The following is a 15,608-nucleotide window of genomic DNA, read 5'->3' on the forward strand; positions in this document are numbered from 1 at the left end:
TGGACTCGGTGGTGTCTGATATATAACCCGTTCCCCATCCCTGACCACTGCTCTGGCATGGGGTGTGTGTGGGCTTGAGTTTCTCTGTCTGTAGCTTGAGGGATTTGAGCAACATGGCCTCTTGAGAACCCTTAGGTTTTCTGACCTCATCTGTACTAACGTCTGTTTTCTCAGTTAACTCTTCAGTCCCAGTGGGTGTCTTGTGTAGCAGGAGAATCCACTGTCCTAGGGAAACTTTGTATCTTCTTCAGTGAACACCCCATGGGGAATGCTTGAAGAACCCTCTCTTTAAGTCTCAGAGAGTTGGAACAGACTCCTTTAGAACTTTTTGTTTCCTGGAACAGGGTTTCCCTGCATAACCCTGGCTGTCCTGGAGCTCACCGGAGCTCACCTTGTAGACTAGGCTGGCCTTGAACTAGGAGATCCTTCTGCCTCTAACTCCCGTGAGCTGAGATCAAAGGCATTTGCTTCTACCCTGCTGCTTTTAGAGCCTGTAATCAGTTTATTTTGCAGTAAACTGGTTAGTGTTTATGTGACTGATTATTTACTTGTTGTCTGCCTCGCTCTGAGTGAGTGTAATTCACTCTGGGGTCAGGGGATGCTGCAGTTTAGGACTAGGGCACCCCAAGAAACTAGGGGAGGTGTTACACCCCAATGAAAGGTAGGGTTTCTAGGTGCTTTGCTTTAACTAGCAGCTGATTGCATTGTGTTTTTGTTGTTGATGTTTTCCCCGGATTGGATTCTCTCTGGTTGGGCTGCCTTTGTAAGGCAGAGGAGGATGGCCTCCTGGGGCCAGCCTGACTGGGTGTGCTTGGCCCCGTATTCTGCTTGCTGGTGGCAGGAGGGGAGGCAGGAACAGGTGCGAACGTGGCTGCATTTCACCTTCGCAGAAAGCAGGAGGTGAAGCAAAACTGCTTACCTTATCCTTGATCGATCGTGGCATTCCTTAACCCGTGTCCCCCCCACCTCCGGAATGCTGGACTAGAAACCGCGTTAAAAGAGCTTCTGGCGATCATACGTTTTCAGAAGTGGGTCCAATAATCGGCAATCATATTCCTTTCGTGATCTGCAGAGAGACGTCTACATTCTACACAGGCTTGCTTTTCCATTGCTTTGCAGGAGTTCAGAAGTTTGAGCTACCACCGGAGTGTGGTCTGTGGAGGGGCGGGGCTCTCTGTCTCCAATGAGGTGCCTTCAGTGTCGGGCAAGCCTATCATCTTTCGCAGGAGTGCTTACTCTGTAATCCAAGCGATAGCTACACAGCCTGTTTTATTGTTTGTGGAGTCCTGCGGCTAGGAGCTCTTCCCACACGGGAAGGAGGGCAAGTGGGCGGTTTATGATTCTGCCCTGTGTCGGGACAACAGAGCCGAACCCTTTGATTTCTCCTGAGTAACCTGTGTGGGTGAACTTTAAACTGGGGGGCCTGCTTGACGCTGGATCTTTTTCTGCAGCTCCAGAAGCCTGGCTTTCTGCCTTCAGAAGGAAAGATGCCCTGGAGAGGCGTAGGATTACATCTAGGGATGCTAGCCATACAGCCAAGAGTCGGGGTACCTTGGCTCTTCTTCGCAAAGTCTTGGCAAGTGTTTCTGAAATGACTATATTATTTTTCTAAAGCTTGTACTTCTGTTTATTTTTATTATTTTTATTTTGCCTGTGGACCTCCCGCCAGAAATTGGTGCTACAATGTGGCTAGAGTAAACCTTTTTTTTTTTTTTTAATTATCTTTAATCCGTCATTTTCCTTTTAGTCGGGCACGCAGAAGCACAAAAGCCTGCCTGACTCTGAGCGTTGTCTGGATAAGTGGGAAGGGGCAGGCCCCTTTCAAGGATCCGGGCCAATTCTAAAAAGCTAGCGTTTTGTTTGTTGGGCCGCCCTTTGTCTCTAGAGGATTTTGATGTGAAAGAAGATGAAAAAGGAAGGCTCTGCAGGTTCCTTCAGAATCAAGGCAAACCCAGGCTCCCTCTCACGTGCCGTGAGTTGGATAAATTTCTCCTCCCTGTCCAGGCAGACAAAGAGGCTGTTTCGCAGCGATGGAGAGCTGTCCGTTTGTGGGCAGCAGGTGGAGGCTGATGATGAGAATTGGATATACAGGACCCAGCCCAGAAAAGGTGACTTTATCTTACTCGTAATTTAAACATCTTTTAAAAAGTTTGCTCTATATTGTTCCTTGTTGCTGTCAGTGCTTTTCTGTCATGTTCCTCTCCTGCTCCATGAGGAGTCTCTGTTGGAACTAAGCACTGTTCATTTGTTTACACGTCTAAAAACTGTTCCGCCAAGATTCAGCTTGAGACAGTAACCCTCCCAGAAGGTTAAACAGCTGTGGTTTGCTGCAGGTGCTCTCCCTGCCTTCCCCAGCCCATGTTCTCCTGTAATTTGGGTAAGTCAGGAAGAAGGTATCACCCCAGATGGGATCATCTGGTCTGGGGCAAGTCATGAGCTCTTTCCTATATGGTCCGAGAAAGCTTGGAGGTTTGTGGATGGTCTTTTTGCAGCTTTCTTTTGAGAAGATGAATGAGTTTGGTGAATGTATGACTTAGACAGGTGTTGAGTGTCACACGGTGGAAAAATGGACACAAGAGTTTTTACCTTGGCCAAAAGAGTTTTGGATTTCTGTCAAGTTCCTTGTCAGTCCATCGTTGGTGTGTTGGTTTCTGTTCTCAGGATTAGCATGTTAGACCCCCCTAGAGGGTAAGGAAAAACTGTAGTCCTGCTGGAGGACAGGGGTGCATTCTAGTATTTTATATCACCCCCTACTTTCTATATAGAACTTCTGAGGTCTGCCTGTTAGGATGTCTGCTGTAGGGACTGAATTGTTTAAGCTCTGAAATGGTTTCTTTGCTGGATGTTGTCCAGAGTCTAGCAGGGAAGCACTCCTGTGTGTTATAAAGGAGCCTAGCGCAGACACTGCCAGGACTGTGTGTGACTTGTTTACTGTGTTCTCTCTCTGCCAAGAGAAACCTTGCTAGAACATCTTGGGGACCTATTCTTCCCTCTCTTTTGGGAACCCAAATTGCAGAAATGTGAGAATTAAGTAACCTGCATGCTTCTGGGTACATAGTCCCACTGTGCACTCTTGAGAATTAAAGCACAGCTCTTTTTACAAGGACAATGGATGTTAACTCGATTGTGTTTGCCTGTTGAACTGGCAGAGGAAGGGCTGGTTAATATTTTTTTGAAGATGTCAGTTATTTATTACATCAGGGAGTTGACCACCAGGGGTCCGCCCATACTGAGCTTTGAAACCTGGCATTTGAGCTCCCACTGTGTAATTGCCAGCATCGAAACGGGCATTTGCTTCCCAGATGAAGAAGCTATGTAGTTTACATCTGTGAACTACTTTTCTAAATCAGGGATAGGCTGTGGTTTTGGTAAGTGACTGGGCTGTAACGTTTGAACCGAACCAGTTTATAGGGTGGACACCATAGTGCTGTGGTTACAAGGGGTACACTTTTGACTTCCTTTAGTCTTTGCCAGAAGTTGCTTCTCAGAACTTAACTTTGCTTCAACCCAGCTGCTCTCAGGTTTCCGTTGAAGAGTGTATACGTGTGAGCACGCAGCTTTCTTTAGGACTTCCACTGTCTACGGCTCACGCATGCTAGCCTTAAAGGGAGAGAGACTGAATTTGTATGCCTTAGGTTTATGTGGAAAGCGAAGCAGGTAGTGTACACTTGACTTGTAGAAAATAAAGAAGTCATTGTGAAGGGGAAAGGCAAGTTCTGAAGGAAGGCCGGACTTGTTTATTTATAATACAAAACACCGTGCCTTTTATCCCTTCGTGTAACAGGGGGACTGTTGGCCCAGGGTAAATGTTATCATCCTGACATACGGGGTTTGGAGGGGTGGGGATCCATTAAATGCTGCCTCTGTGCATTACAAATCTCAGAACTATATTGTTTCTCTGTTTAGCTTACAAAGAAGAACGGTTCTCATCCTTGACAGACTCCCTTAGGGGCAGGTTCTAACAGTCTTCATTTGTCATAATTCTGTCCTTTGGAGAAATGTAGAGGTAACATTTATTTATACTAGTGGATCAAAAGAGGAACCATCTTTTGAGTTAAGTCGTGCAAGATTTTGGGTTTTATTTTGATGACTGACATAGAAGCTGAACCTGTGTAACTTGGAGTAGCGGTCACTGCAGTGGGTGACCGTTAAGATAGGGTCACAGTAGCGGTCACTGCAGTGGGTGACCATCAAGATAGGGTCACAGTAGCGGTCACTGCAGTGGGTGACCATCAAGATAGGGTCACAGTAGCGGTCACTACAGTGGGTGGCCATCGAGATAGGGTCACAATAGCGGTCACTGTAGTGGGTGACCGTCGAGATAGGGTCACAGTAGCGGTCACTGCAGTGGGTGGCCATCGAGATAGGGTCACAGTAGCGGTCACTGTAGTGGGTGACCGTCGAGATAGGGTCACAATAGCGGTCACTGCAGTGGGTGACCATCGAGATAGGGTCACAGTAGCGGTCACTGCAGTGGGTGGCCATCAAGATAGGGTCACAGTAGCGGTCACTGCAGTGAGTGACCATCGAGATAGGGTCACAGTAGCGGTCACTGCAGTGGGTAGCCATCGAGATAGGGTCACAGCAGTGGGTGACCGTCGAGATAGGGTCACAGTAGCGGTCACTGCAGTGGGTGGCCATCAAGATAGGGTCACAGTAGCGGTCACTGCAGTGGGTGACCATCGAGATAGGGTCACAGTAGCGGTCACTGCAGTGGGTGGCCATCAAGATAGGGTCACAGTAGCGGTCACTGTAGTGGGTGACCGTCGAGATAGGGTCACAGATAAGAAAGCACCCAAGACTTACTGGTGTGATGGGAGTATGAGATGACTTCCATACCTAACGCCCGGAACATGAACAGACTTTTGACTGATAATGTTCTTGAAAAACTGATGTCCTTCAGGTCTGACAGATGGAGGTGGGGCAGTGGTCACTGGGAAAGTCACTGCCTGTGCCCTGTGGGGTCTGGGGAAGCAGGCTCTGCAGTCCTTCTGCTTGTTCCCAGCTGCTTCAAGGACACACTGTTGTTCCCGCCTGCTGTCACCAGGTAACACTTCTCAGCACAGCCAAGCCACCAACCGGATCCCCGGTGAATGAATAGTAAGTTATATGACACAACCATTCATTTTGCAAAAGTAGAAGGCCTTTTTACGCGAGTGTGTAGGCTGGCCGGTAACAGTCACGACACAGGTTTTTACATGGTTACTTTACATGTTTACGAAGGTAAAACAGTAGCTTAGGATTTCTTGGCAGATTCTATTTGTGTGACTAGAAGCAACCAGCAGGTTTCTTTCTACCACGTGACCTTCAAAAAGTTGCCTGGAGTGGAGCTGAAGAAAGGGCCCAGAGGTTAAGCATCCCCACTGCTCTTGCAGAGGGCCTGAATTCCATTCATGACCTAGGTCAGGTGGCTTACAGCTGCCTCTAGCTACAGCTCTAGGGGGTCTGACACTGTCTTGGGACCTTGGGGCCATCCGCACTCAAGTGCACATCTCTCCTTTCCCTATATATACATAATTGAAAGAAGGGAAGGTACCAACGATTTATATAAACAGGTTCAAAGCAATCACCACTTATTTTGCCACAGTACCTGGGAATTGCAAGTCTCTCATCCTGACATTTGCACTTGGGGAAGTAAGAGCGTGTGGTAACACGGTCGTCAGTTCTCTCGTTCTTGCTGGGATGTGACCCACTTCTGCACTCCATGCTTCTTCTTAATTATAAAAACCAGGCTGTGAAAGCGCTCATCAGTGAATCAGGAGCGGTATCGTTAGATGCTTGTGTAAGAGAGAGGGAGAATGTAGTCGCACGGCAGGCTTCCGGTGTCCCTTTGCTGTGACAGGAAGGAAGGAAGGAAGGCTCACGGGAGGATCCTCGCTTACTGTGTTCTGGGTGGAGGACATGAAGGTGCACAGGCCCTGCACTGCTGCTTGGCGTTTCTGGTTCCACAGAAGGCGTCTGAGGGGCAGTTACACACACTGACTGTGGAAAAGCACGGCGTGAATCGCTTAGACTCGTGTTTCCCGTCTTCTTCTTGCTGTAAGCATGGAGTTAACCAGTGTTTAGTGCGTGGTTCTTCACCAGAACCACGGAAGGCTCTCAGGGAAAACTAATGACCCATCTCCATCCCACGCTTCCCCCTTTCTTCTGAAAGAAAATCCAATGAGGTGAGGTAGGGGTGGGTTGTCTGCTCATTGCCCAGAGTACGTCTTGTTTCACCCCGGCTCTCCTTTGGATGGGGGGGAGGCATGATTGATGATTCTGGAGCTGACAGGTCTACAAATAGAGAGGTTAACTGACGTACAAAGCCTTGTTCCAAAGAGCATTTTTGTTCTCTCCGTGTACATTTTACCATCTTCTGAACTTTAGTAACGTTACCAAATCTGACTGGTCTGTTATTTCAGTGCTTGTAATTTCAAATGTGGGGTTAGAGATGCAGCTTCTTAGAGCCAGACCCTGGATTAAATCTCTGGCACCTCTTGCCCTACCTCCCACCTCCCCACCCCCCACCCCCCACCTCCCAGCCCCCCAAAAAATCAGAGGACAGCCTTTGTAGGCATCAGGGATAATGAACGATTTGTACACTAGAAAATACTTTTTTTTGCATGGAGGAACTACATGTAAATTGTATGTGGGGGCTCTGTTTCATTTTATCCCGGTATCCCTCCTCATAAGAGTGTAGCAGAAAACAGGCTTACTGTGCACAGTTGAATTATTAATGATCAGCTGTTATAATGGAGAAAAAAATGGATTACCAAGACCTAATGCAGCAAGATCAAACCCTTGTTTTCGTATTAGCAACGGGATTCTATTATTTTTTTATAGTAAAGCACATTTAAAATTGTGAGGCCCAGGAACAGCACTGACATTAAGAAAGGCAAAAAAGGGCGCTGAGAAATATTGTTAAAGTAACTTTCCGGAGTGGTGCTTCAGACCAAACAGGCTTTATTTATTCTGAAGGTTGCTCTGTCAGGAAAGTGCTTAAATGGACTTTTATCTTAACAAATGCACTAAGACAAATGTTCTCGGTGAATGCTGGCTTGTTTTCCTTCTTAAACTCCGTGGAAGTTGATGTTCTGTGAAAGGGACAAAGTGCTACTTAATAGTTTACCTGTTCCGCCGAGACCACCCTTCATTGGCCTTCGCTTATTTCTTTCTCCTTTTAGGTTGGCAGTCCCAGTTGCCTCTGTACCTTGTTTTGTTGTAAAAATGACCCTTTTTTGGTAATTAAGTTGTGGAGTTTTTATTAAAATGATGATTGACTCAGTATTCCTCCCCTTTTTAACTTTAAAAAGTCTGTGGACTAGTTTGAAGATTAGATACTTCCTTAAATGACTTGAAGGGTCTTACTGATGAAATTAGGGGCTTCCTGCTAGGGCTTCAGCTTGGAAGTAATTTTTGCTTTTTTCCATTGTTGGAATATCTTTACTAGATGATGAAAGACTTTTGAAACTGTATTTTCTGGCCAGTCAGTCTGTCCGTCCGTCCGTCCGTCCTTCCTTCCTTCCTTCCTTCCTTCCTTCCGACTCATTCTCATCATGTAGCCTTGGTTGGCTTGGAACTTGCTATTAGAGCAAACTGGCCCTGAGTTCAGAGATTCACCTTTCTCCCAAGCGCTGGCATTAATGATGTGTGCTACCAAACCCAGCTTTTGATTTTATGTATTTATTTTTTTTATAATTTTGAGAATACTATTCATTTACAAGTATTCAATATTGTTTCTGTAATTTTAAGGGTTTTCTTAAACTCTAATGTTTTTCCTCTAATTAAAGGTTTGTGGTTGTTGTTACTGTTGTCGTTTTGAGGCGGGACCTCACTAGGAAGCTCTGGCAGTCCTGAAATGCACTGTGTAGGTCAGGCCATACAGATGCTCTTCCCCGAGCTTTTCTCTCCTCATCTGCTGTCTCTATTCTTGCTCCATTTTGAGTCACTCTTAAGTCCTCACTCCTTCCAGAGTGATTTTTCTAAGATGCATATTTATTCAGGGTTAGTCTTTGGGGCTCACCACTGCCTACGGGGAAGAGGTTCCATCCCTTAACATAGCACAGAAGTTATGTGCTCTGACCTGTCCGTGCCCTAACTCTTACATTGTGATATGTGTGTGTGTGTGTGTGTGTGTGTGTGTGTGACAAGTCCAGGATTCATACTGCATTTCTTCCCCTTCCTGTTCCCAGAATGCTGCAGGCACCTTCTGCTGGGCCTACTAATTTCCTATATAAGCTTCCGAACGCACTGTCAAAGGCTGCACTGCTCACTTCCTTCTCTGTTACTTCTCTGCCTTCCTCGTCCCCTGTAATTGCCTTTTTCATGCTTGCTTGCTTGCTTTAGTCTGACTCTTGGACTTGACAGCCAAGTCTTTTAGGACAGACGCTTATCCCTCCTCCTTCTAGGGCTGGGCGCTTAGTAAATTACAGCGGAGTAGGGGACCATAATCCATTTGGAGTCTTCAATAGTGCTTCTTGCATAGGCCCGGCAACTACCCGCTTGTGAGTTTGACTGAAGAAACAGTAGGTTAGAGTAGCTGTGTGCTTGGTCTGAACTCGGGGTGCAGCAGAAGACAAGGATCCATTTGTGGGAACATCATGGCGGTAGCCTGCCGTTGGCTGTTGCTGCTCTCAGGGTGAGCGTCCATCAGGCGCATTGTAGAAGCATCTGATTACTTTGACTGTTGAGTGAAGTTTAGCGAGCAGCGATGAGTTACAAGAGGAGTGATGGCCATCTGGTGAGGAGGGGCTGCGGTGTGGCATTATCATGGTCTCCTCTCAACCATGTCCCTTGCTTTCACTCATGAGAAGGCCAGGCTCATTCTAACACAGGCAGCATCCGTAATCCTGAGCGACACAAATGGGAGCCTCTACTTGGAAACACCCCCCCACCCCTAACCCCAGTAGGCTTCCTTCTCAGACACTTTAATGGCCATGTCTTTGACAGTGTTCCCTAAGACTGACGCCACATGTTTCCTGCTTGTCACCCAACCTCCGCGTCCCCTCTCAGGGCACTAAGCTGCTTGTGGTGGCACTTGGCCTCTCCTTTCCTAGAGCAGCTTTGCACCTGGTTCTCTCTGTCACCTCTGCAGTCTCCAGTCCACAGTCGCACAGTGACTATGTGTTAGATGGTCACAGTGGGCTCTCCTCCTAACCTCTGCATCACCCACTCCCCTTCCCCCTCCGAAATATTCACCACCATCTAATATGTTGTACATTCAATGCGTTTGTGTTCAGTGTTATCTATCTCCTCCAAGTAGAATTTAGCTTCCCAACCATTTCCCTAGTCTAATGATATTTTTAAGCGAAGCATGGTGTATTTTAAGTGAAGGAGGGAGTGATGTTGATGTCTGTTCTGAACGTGGACATTTTGCTTCTATTACCTGCTAATTCTGTGATTGGGGACAATCACTAAACTCTTTTACGATGAATGGTATACTGTCTATTCATAGATCACTAGCGGAGTTTCTTTTGAATGAAAATGTATACTTTTTAGATACTGTGTTACCTTAGAGCAGTGACTCTCAACCTTCCTAATGTTTCAACCCTTTAGTACAAGTCCTCCTGTTGCAGTGATTCCCAACCATGAAATTGTTATGTTGATACTTTATAACTAATTTTGCCACTATTATGTATTGTAATCTAAACATCTGGTATGCGGGATGAATGGATTTCCCTGTTGCATCCTGCAGGTGGAGGACCACTGCCTTATAGATTGGATGTGGCCGGATGTAATGGTACTGGCCGTTGGGCTGTAATTTCTTTACTGTCAACAGTCAAGTGACTTTTTTTTTTTTGTTTTTGTTTTTTTGTTTTTTTTTAACTAAGGTACCCTATAGTGCAAAGTTTCAGTGTAGAAGCAAGTCTCTTTGGAGTGGTCGTATAATCAGGTATAAGCTATGACTGTATTTATGTAATCCTCCTAAGAGCCTATCCGTTAGTACTTTTGTCAGATCCTGAGATAATCAAAGGTTAGCATTAGAAAGCTGTGTCTGAAATCACTCAGCTCAACCCCAGTCATTAGCATTAGCTGGTATTTGGGGAATGCTTATCAGGACTAAACACTACTAATAACACTGTACATGAATTAACTTAATTTATAGATATTGCCTAGGAATCATAAATGGCCAATAACAGTAGCAATTGATTTGATAATCAGGACAGGGCAAGATCATCAGAATGGAACTGGTCGCAGAATTTCCCTGTGATAAGACAGGAACCCCCATTATAATTTTTTTCAGACAGAGAAGTGACACTGGCAATACCTTGGTCATTTTGGGGTCATGGACTCAGTACTTTTAGTTTCAGGGGGACTCCTATCTCTCCTGGATTTGCAGCTCTCTGAAGTCCCCTCTGTGCCTCACCCTTACTTACTCTGCAGGTCAGCGCACAGGTGTTGTGGGAATATGGGGTCAGTAGAGCACGGGGACACGGCATGCTAAATGGAGCAGAGCACAGAGGACTAGAACCGGGCCATCCAGGGACTGCAGTCATGAGAAGAGATGACGAAGGACTTATCGAAGTTATTTTATTTATTTTTTTTTTGGAGCTGGGGACCGAACCCAGGGCCTTGCAGTTCCTAGGTAAGCGCTCTACCACTGAGCTAAATCCCCAGCCCCCGAAGTTATTATATAGTCCCACAAGGAAGGCATTTCTGGAGCTGCAGACTAGGCGGCCTCATGGGTTTATAGTGACATGCCCCGACACCTGAGTTTTTAAGAAGCACTGTTCCGTTTGCTTTAGCTGTATGAAGGACAGGTGGCTGTTGCATTAGATTTTGACTGACTCTCTCTCACGGACAGTGTCATTTGTGGTGATCACCGCCTTAATGCGGGCGATTGGAAAATGTTTTAATAGCCATTTCCCCTACTGCTCATGTACAAGCATACGCCTTGTGTGAGGCGAGAGGAGCCTGGAGCTAGCTATGGCATGATGCCTCTGATCAGACCTTGACACATCACACCACACATGTCTGTGCCATCGAATCCAGCATCGTCAGGGCAGCCCTGGTCCTTTCATGGCTATCTGACGACTGACTAGCTCTACTTGAGATTAAGCCGACAGTTGTCTGGATCTCGCTAAAACCCATTGCTCTTACTTCATTACCTCACTTTTAGTGTTCAAACATGGCTGCCAAGTGACGAGGTGAGGGTGTTCTCGTCCAGTTGAGCAGTGAGATCCAGTTGAAGGCTGTCTTGCCCAGAAGGAGTTTGTTAATTTGATTTCCCAGTCGGCACCTCTTATGTCAGTGTTCTATTCTCCAGAATAATCCCTCCAGTTCCCGGGAACATTCCTTCCATCATCCATGAATACACATAGTGGGGACTTGTGTTTTAAAAGCTTCTGTTGCTCACTAGATACAGTAAATCAGCCTTCTGGGAAAGCCAGAAGGACCTCGTCCAGGTCCAGTGTGAGAATGGCTTAAGTTAGAGGTCATGTGGAGTGACGCATGTCTTGGACTTTTCCTTAGCAGTCACACAGTAGGGTGGCATTCGACTGTGCCATTTTCCTGCACTCCTATTTTGACAAAGACCACACTGAGAGCCATAATGAGTGGAAGAAGACGGGAGAAGGATGGTGATAAAGTTGAAGCCGTAGGCTGTCAGAGAGTAGAGGTCAAGAGTCCACTTCCGGCGTTGTCTCCCCTTTGCTGAGCGTTTTCTCCTGTAAAGGAGTGCCCATCTCTGACGGCTTAGTCGGACTTCTGAATATGCCTCCAGTGTGACAGGTTGCGTGTCTCAGGTGTCTTAAGACACAGCTCGACGTTTCTTTCTCTATGTGGTTGAAAAGAATGGGGCTGGAGAGATGGCTCAGCGGTTAAGAGCACTGACTGCTCTTCTAGAGGTCCTGAGTTCAAATCCCAGCAACCACATGGTGGCTCACAACCATCTGTAATGGGATCTGATGCCCTCTTCTGGTGTGTCTGAAGACAGCTACAGTGTACTCATATATAATAGATAAAATCTTTAAATAAAAAAAAAGAAAAGGAAAAGAAAAGAATGTGGACCAAGGATGAGAGTTCAGCTGGTCACCCGTTAAAGAAGTCTAGTTGTGGGAGGAAGCCAGCAAGTTTGAATTCCATGTCCTCTCGTCCTCCCTGGGTACAGCTTAAGGCAACAACCACGGGCACCTGAGGTTCCAGTTAACTCTATCGGTTGATTTTTGTCCTCTGTCCCCTGGGGCTTGCTGTCATTTTGTAACCAGAAACCCATCAGCTCCGGCAGAACACTGGGTTTCCAGTGTTCCTGGGGTGCATTTTGAGATAAGCCGCAAGTCTCCCTTGCACCCAGGTGAGTCTTGCTTTAGTCTTGTTTGGTTGGAGATTCTTTTACAAAGCATTTCAGTTACAGTTGGCGAGGTTACCTTCATGGCTGGTTGTAGCCTGCTCTTGGGTCGCTGTGATCACCTCACCTGTTGGGTTCTTATTTAAATAATTTCTCCCCCTCCTCAAAAGAAAGTACAGGGAGAGAAAGCACAGGGAGATTTCCCGGAGAAAGAGATTTCATGTCTACTTTATGGTCATTTTTTTTCCCCCTTCCTTTATTAGCTTCCTTAGTGCGTTTGCCTGAATGTCGCCTGACAGGAGAATTCTGTCTGCCTGGCTTACACGAGGGTTTTGAGATGGCGCGTGCTGTTTCGTGTACGGCTTCTTTCCTTGTGAGGCCGGAGCAAGGATGCGTCTCCCCGCGTGTGTTACTTTGGCTCACGCGACTGTGGTCATACCCCAGTGTCTGAGGCATGAATTGGTTTAAATTACTGTAACTGGGGCCTCTTACACAACTTACTTGAGACACTTTGATGCTCTAATTCTTCCTTCAAACCACAAATAAACTCCGGACAAAAATAATGATCTAGAAATAAGTTTTACTACTAGTTTCTGAAAATCGAGTTGGGTCCCCTCCCACCGCCCCAGAAATAGAGGCTCACCTTAGAAGAGGGAAGAATCTTCTACGGTGGAACCATGGCGTGAGAGTATTTGGCTCTTGAGTCACCAAAATGTTGGTTGTAGTTCTTTGCCCATCAGAGGTGTCCATAACTTCAGCTTGGATCTGGATCGTATGCCTCTCCTTGTTTCCTTGCTCGCATGTGGTCGACCTGTGTGTGCACACGAAGACTCTGAACCTAGTCGCCTACCCTGCCTGCCTGCCTGCCTGCCTGCCTGCCTGCCTGCCTGCCTGCCGGGGAGACCCCTCGTTTTCCTTTATCCACCCTTTCTGAGACTGTCGGTCCTGACCCAGTTAGCTGCATTGTTCCCTGTTAGATCACAGCCTCGAGTCAGTAAATTGATACTTTCAGCCATAATCACTTCTTCACACAGCACAGAAAGGTCTGGAAAACCCCCGGCACCTTGAGATTCAGCGTGGCTCAGGGTTGCACCAGAGAAAACGCCGTGTGACACTGAGAAATCCCCCTCTCCCCACCCACGCTGATATTCCTTTTCTGGGCTTTCCTCCGTGCCACTAGCTCAGGACCAAGTGTAAGAAGCAGCCCTTGAAAAAATGGCAGCATGGCTGAGCGATTTCCAGTGTGAGCCTCATCTCCTGCCTCAGGATGACATCCTGCTAATCACGTGGGCTGATTGCTCGCACCTGCTGGCTGACCCCAGGGGAAATCCGTGACTAGCGATGTCTGGCCGGTGTCTGCCTATCTTATTCATTACACTGATTGTCCATTCCCCAGAAGGGGAAAATTAGTAGAGATATTTTATTCACTTGAATTTATTTAGTGTTTGTGTTTGTGTATGTGTGTGTAGATGTACTTTGTGTTCATGCGTGATCATGTATATGTGTGTGCATGTAGAAGCCAGAGGTCAATGTCGAATGCTTCCTGTGTTTCACCCCACCTTACTGTTCGAGACCAGGTCTGTCACCAAATCTGGATCTTATCAATTAAAATAGAATGGCTGGCCAGGGAGTTCCAGAGATCTTCTGGTCTCCATACAAGTGCCCCACGCCCCGCCCAATTCAGTGCTGTGGTTATAGAACTGCCACACTAGCTTTTTACATGTGTTTACCTAGTTCCCCATGATTGTATGGTAGCCATGTTACCCACTGAGCCATTTCCCTACCACTTAAACTTACCCCTGAATTGTTAGACTCTAGCCTGTCTGTAGTAAAGAGTGCATTAACTAGAGGAGAAGCTGTTTTCTTAGCAACCTCAAGTATTGTAAACTGGTGATTGGTCAGAGATAAAGAACCCTGTTACACCGGGCCAGCCTGCATCAGAGGGGAAACGTTTTTGTTGGGATTTCTTTTTTCTTTTCTTTCTTTCTTTTTTTTTTTTTTTTTTTTGTCATCCTTGCGCAGGGGCCATGCTAATCTTCTCTGTATCGTTCCAATTTTAGTATATGTGCTGCCGAAGGGAGCACTTGTTGGGATTTCTATGAGCCTTATTTCAAATCAGGAAGGAAGGAATTTTACCTTGTGGAAAGCTAACATGGTTTGAAATGTTTGGCCGCGCACTGCACTGTGTCTAGATCCTGTTTGCAGATCAGAGTTTACACAGTGTCCACACACCTAAGCTCTCATTTCATGGTGATGACCGTCCTGTAATATGGGTAGGACTGGTGGCTTTATCTCCTCCTGTGGTGAGAAGGCAGGTCCTGGAAGATTAAATGTCTGATTTGCAGCCAGCAGGCAGGTCCTGGAAGATTAAATGACTGCTTTGCAGCCAGCAGGAGAGAAATGATATAGAGGGGGTTTTGCACCCACTTCTTGTGGTTTAGTTCCTTTCTGAACTTTCTGAAGCAACTCCACGCAGTCCCAGGATGCAATTTATTTATTTTTGGGTTCATTGGTGTGTCTGTGAATAGATGACGAGTCGTCATCTGGCACAGTCCCTATGAGCACCACAGTTTGTGTCTTTGCTTTGGCAGAAACTGAATCCCCACCGCTGTGCGCGCCCCCCTCCCCCAATAATAAAATCTGTATTTGGATCACCACGCTGTGTGCTTTGGTGTTTCTAATTTGTATCTTGCGGGCAGGGCCTGGGCAGTCTATTTGATCCCGACTCTTGACCTAGAGACTAATCAGATCGTGTGCCCCATCCTGCTCACCCTGGTTGGCGGCCAGTGTGATTCTGGCTTCTCGCTGTCCTTTCCCAGGGAGCGAGCATGTTGGCATCACAGTACACTCCTGTCGCTGGATGTGGCCATCCAGCTCTTTCTGTAGAACATCGAAGTGTAAACACCTCTGTAACCCCTCAGTGCTACTGGGTTGGATCACCAGCCTCAGCATAATTTAGCTTCTTAAGCTTTGGCGCTCGACTTTCCCTAACAAACACTGAGTTTTCCTTCCCTCTTCTCACCCCCACCCCCTTCTTTCTCTTCTTTCCAGCTGCTACTGAGTCAACTCTGTAAGTCTATTCACTCACTTAAAATTTCTCTCCCAAATTCCCTTCCCCTTCTTTCTCCCTTCCAGCTCCTTCCTAATGTTTTGAGACCAGGGCTCAGTATGTAGTCTGTGGTGTATTTAAACTTGTGGTCTTCCTGTCTCTACTTCCCAAGGGCTGGGATTGCAAGGGGCTGTCACTATGGCTAGCCAAAATTACTATTTTTTAATAAACATCATTAATATGTTTATCTTAATGAACATCATTCGATTTTTTTTTTTAAAAAGAGAAATG

General features: G+C 46.5%; 1 protein-coding gene and 1 non-coding gene across 7 annotated transcripts in view; one reads left to right on the forward strand and one right to left on the reverse strand.

Moving 5' to 3' along the window:
* Window positions 1–15,608, forward strand: part of Nhsl1 (NHS-like 1) — a 232,454-nt gene that overhangs the window by 97,499 nt on the left and 119,347 nt on the right. Inside the window, exon 1 of one of the 6 annotated variants that reach the window (XM_002728626.7) lies at window positions 1,280–2,108. The exons of 3 other annotated variants lie outside the window; for them this stretch is intronic. In XM_002728626.7, coding sequence (XP_002728672.1) covers window positions 1,907–2,108 — 202 coding nt within the window. In that variant the 5' untranslated portion in view covers window positions 1,280–1,906. Of the gene's footprint in view, window positions 1–1,279; window positions 2,109–2,137; window positions 3,369–15,608 lie in introns of those variants that run through there. 2 more of the 6 variants (XM_006227668.5, XM_063262306.1) reach the window with 2 other exon arrangements.
* LOC120100161 (U6 spliceosomal RNA) lies at window positions 14,246–14,352 on the reverse strand. Its single transcript, XR_005499954.1, has one exon. It is a non-coding gene; the product is annotated as a U6 spliceosomal RNA (small nuclear RNA).

This window comes from Rattus norvegicus, chromosome 1, assembly GCF_036323735.1.
Source record: "Rattus norvegicus strain BN/NHsdMcwi chromosome 1, GRCr8, whole genome shotgun sequence".
Taxonomy (NCBI): domain Eukaryota; kingdom Metazoa; phylum Chordata; class Mammalia; order Rodentia; family Muridae; genus Rattus; species Rattus norvegicus.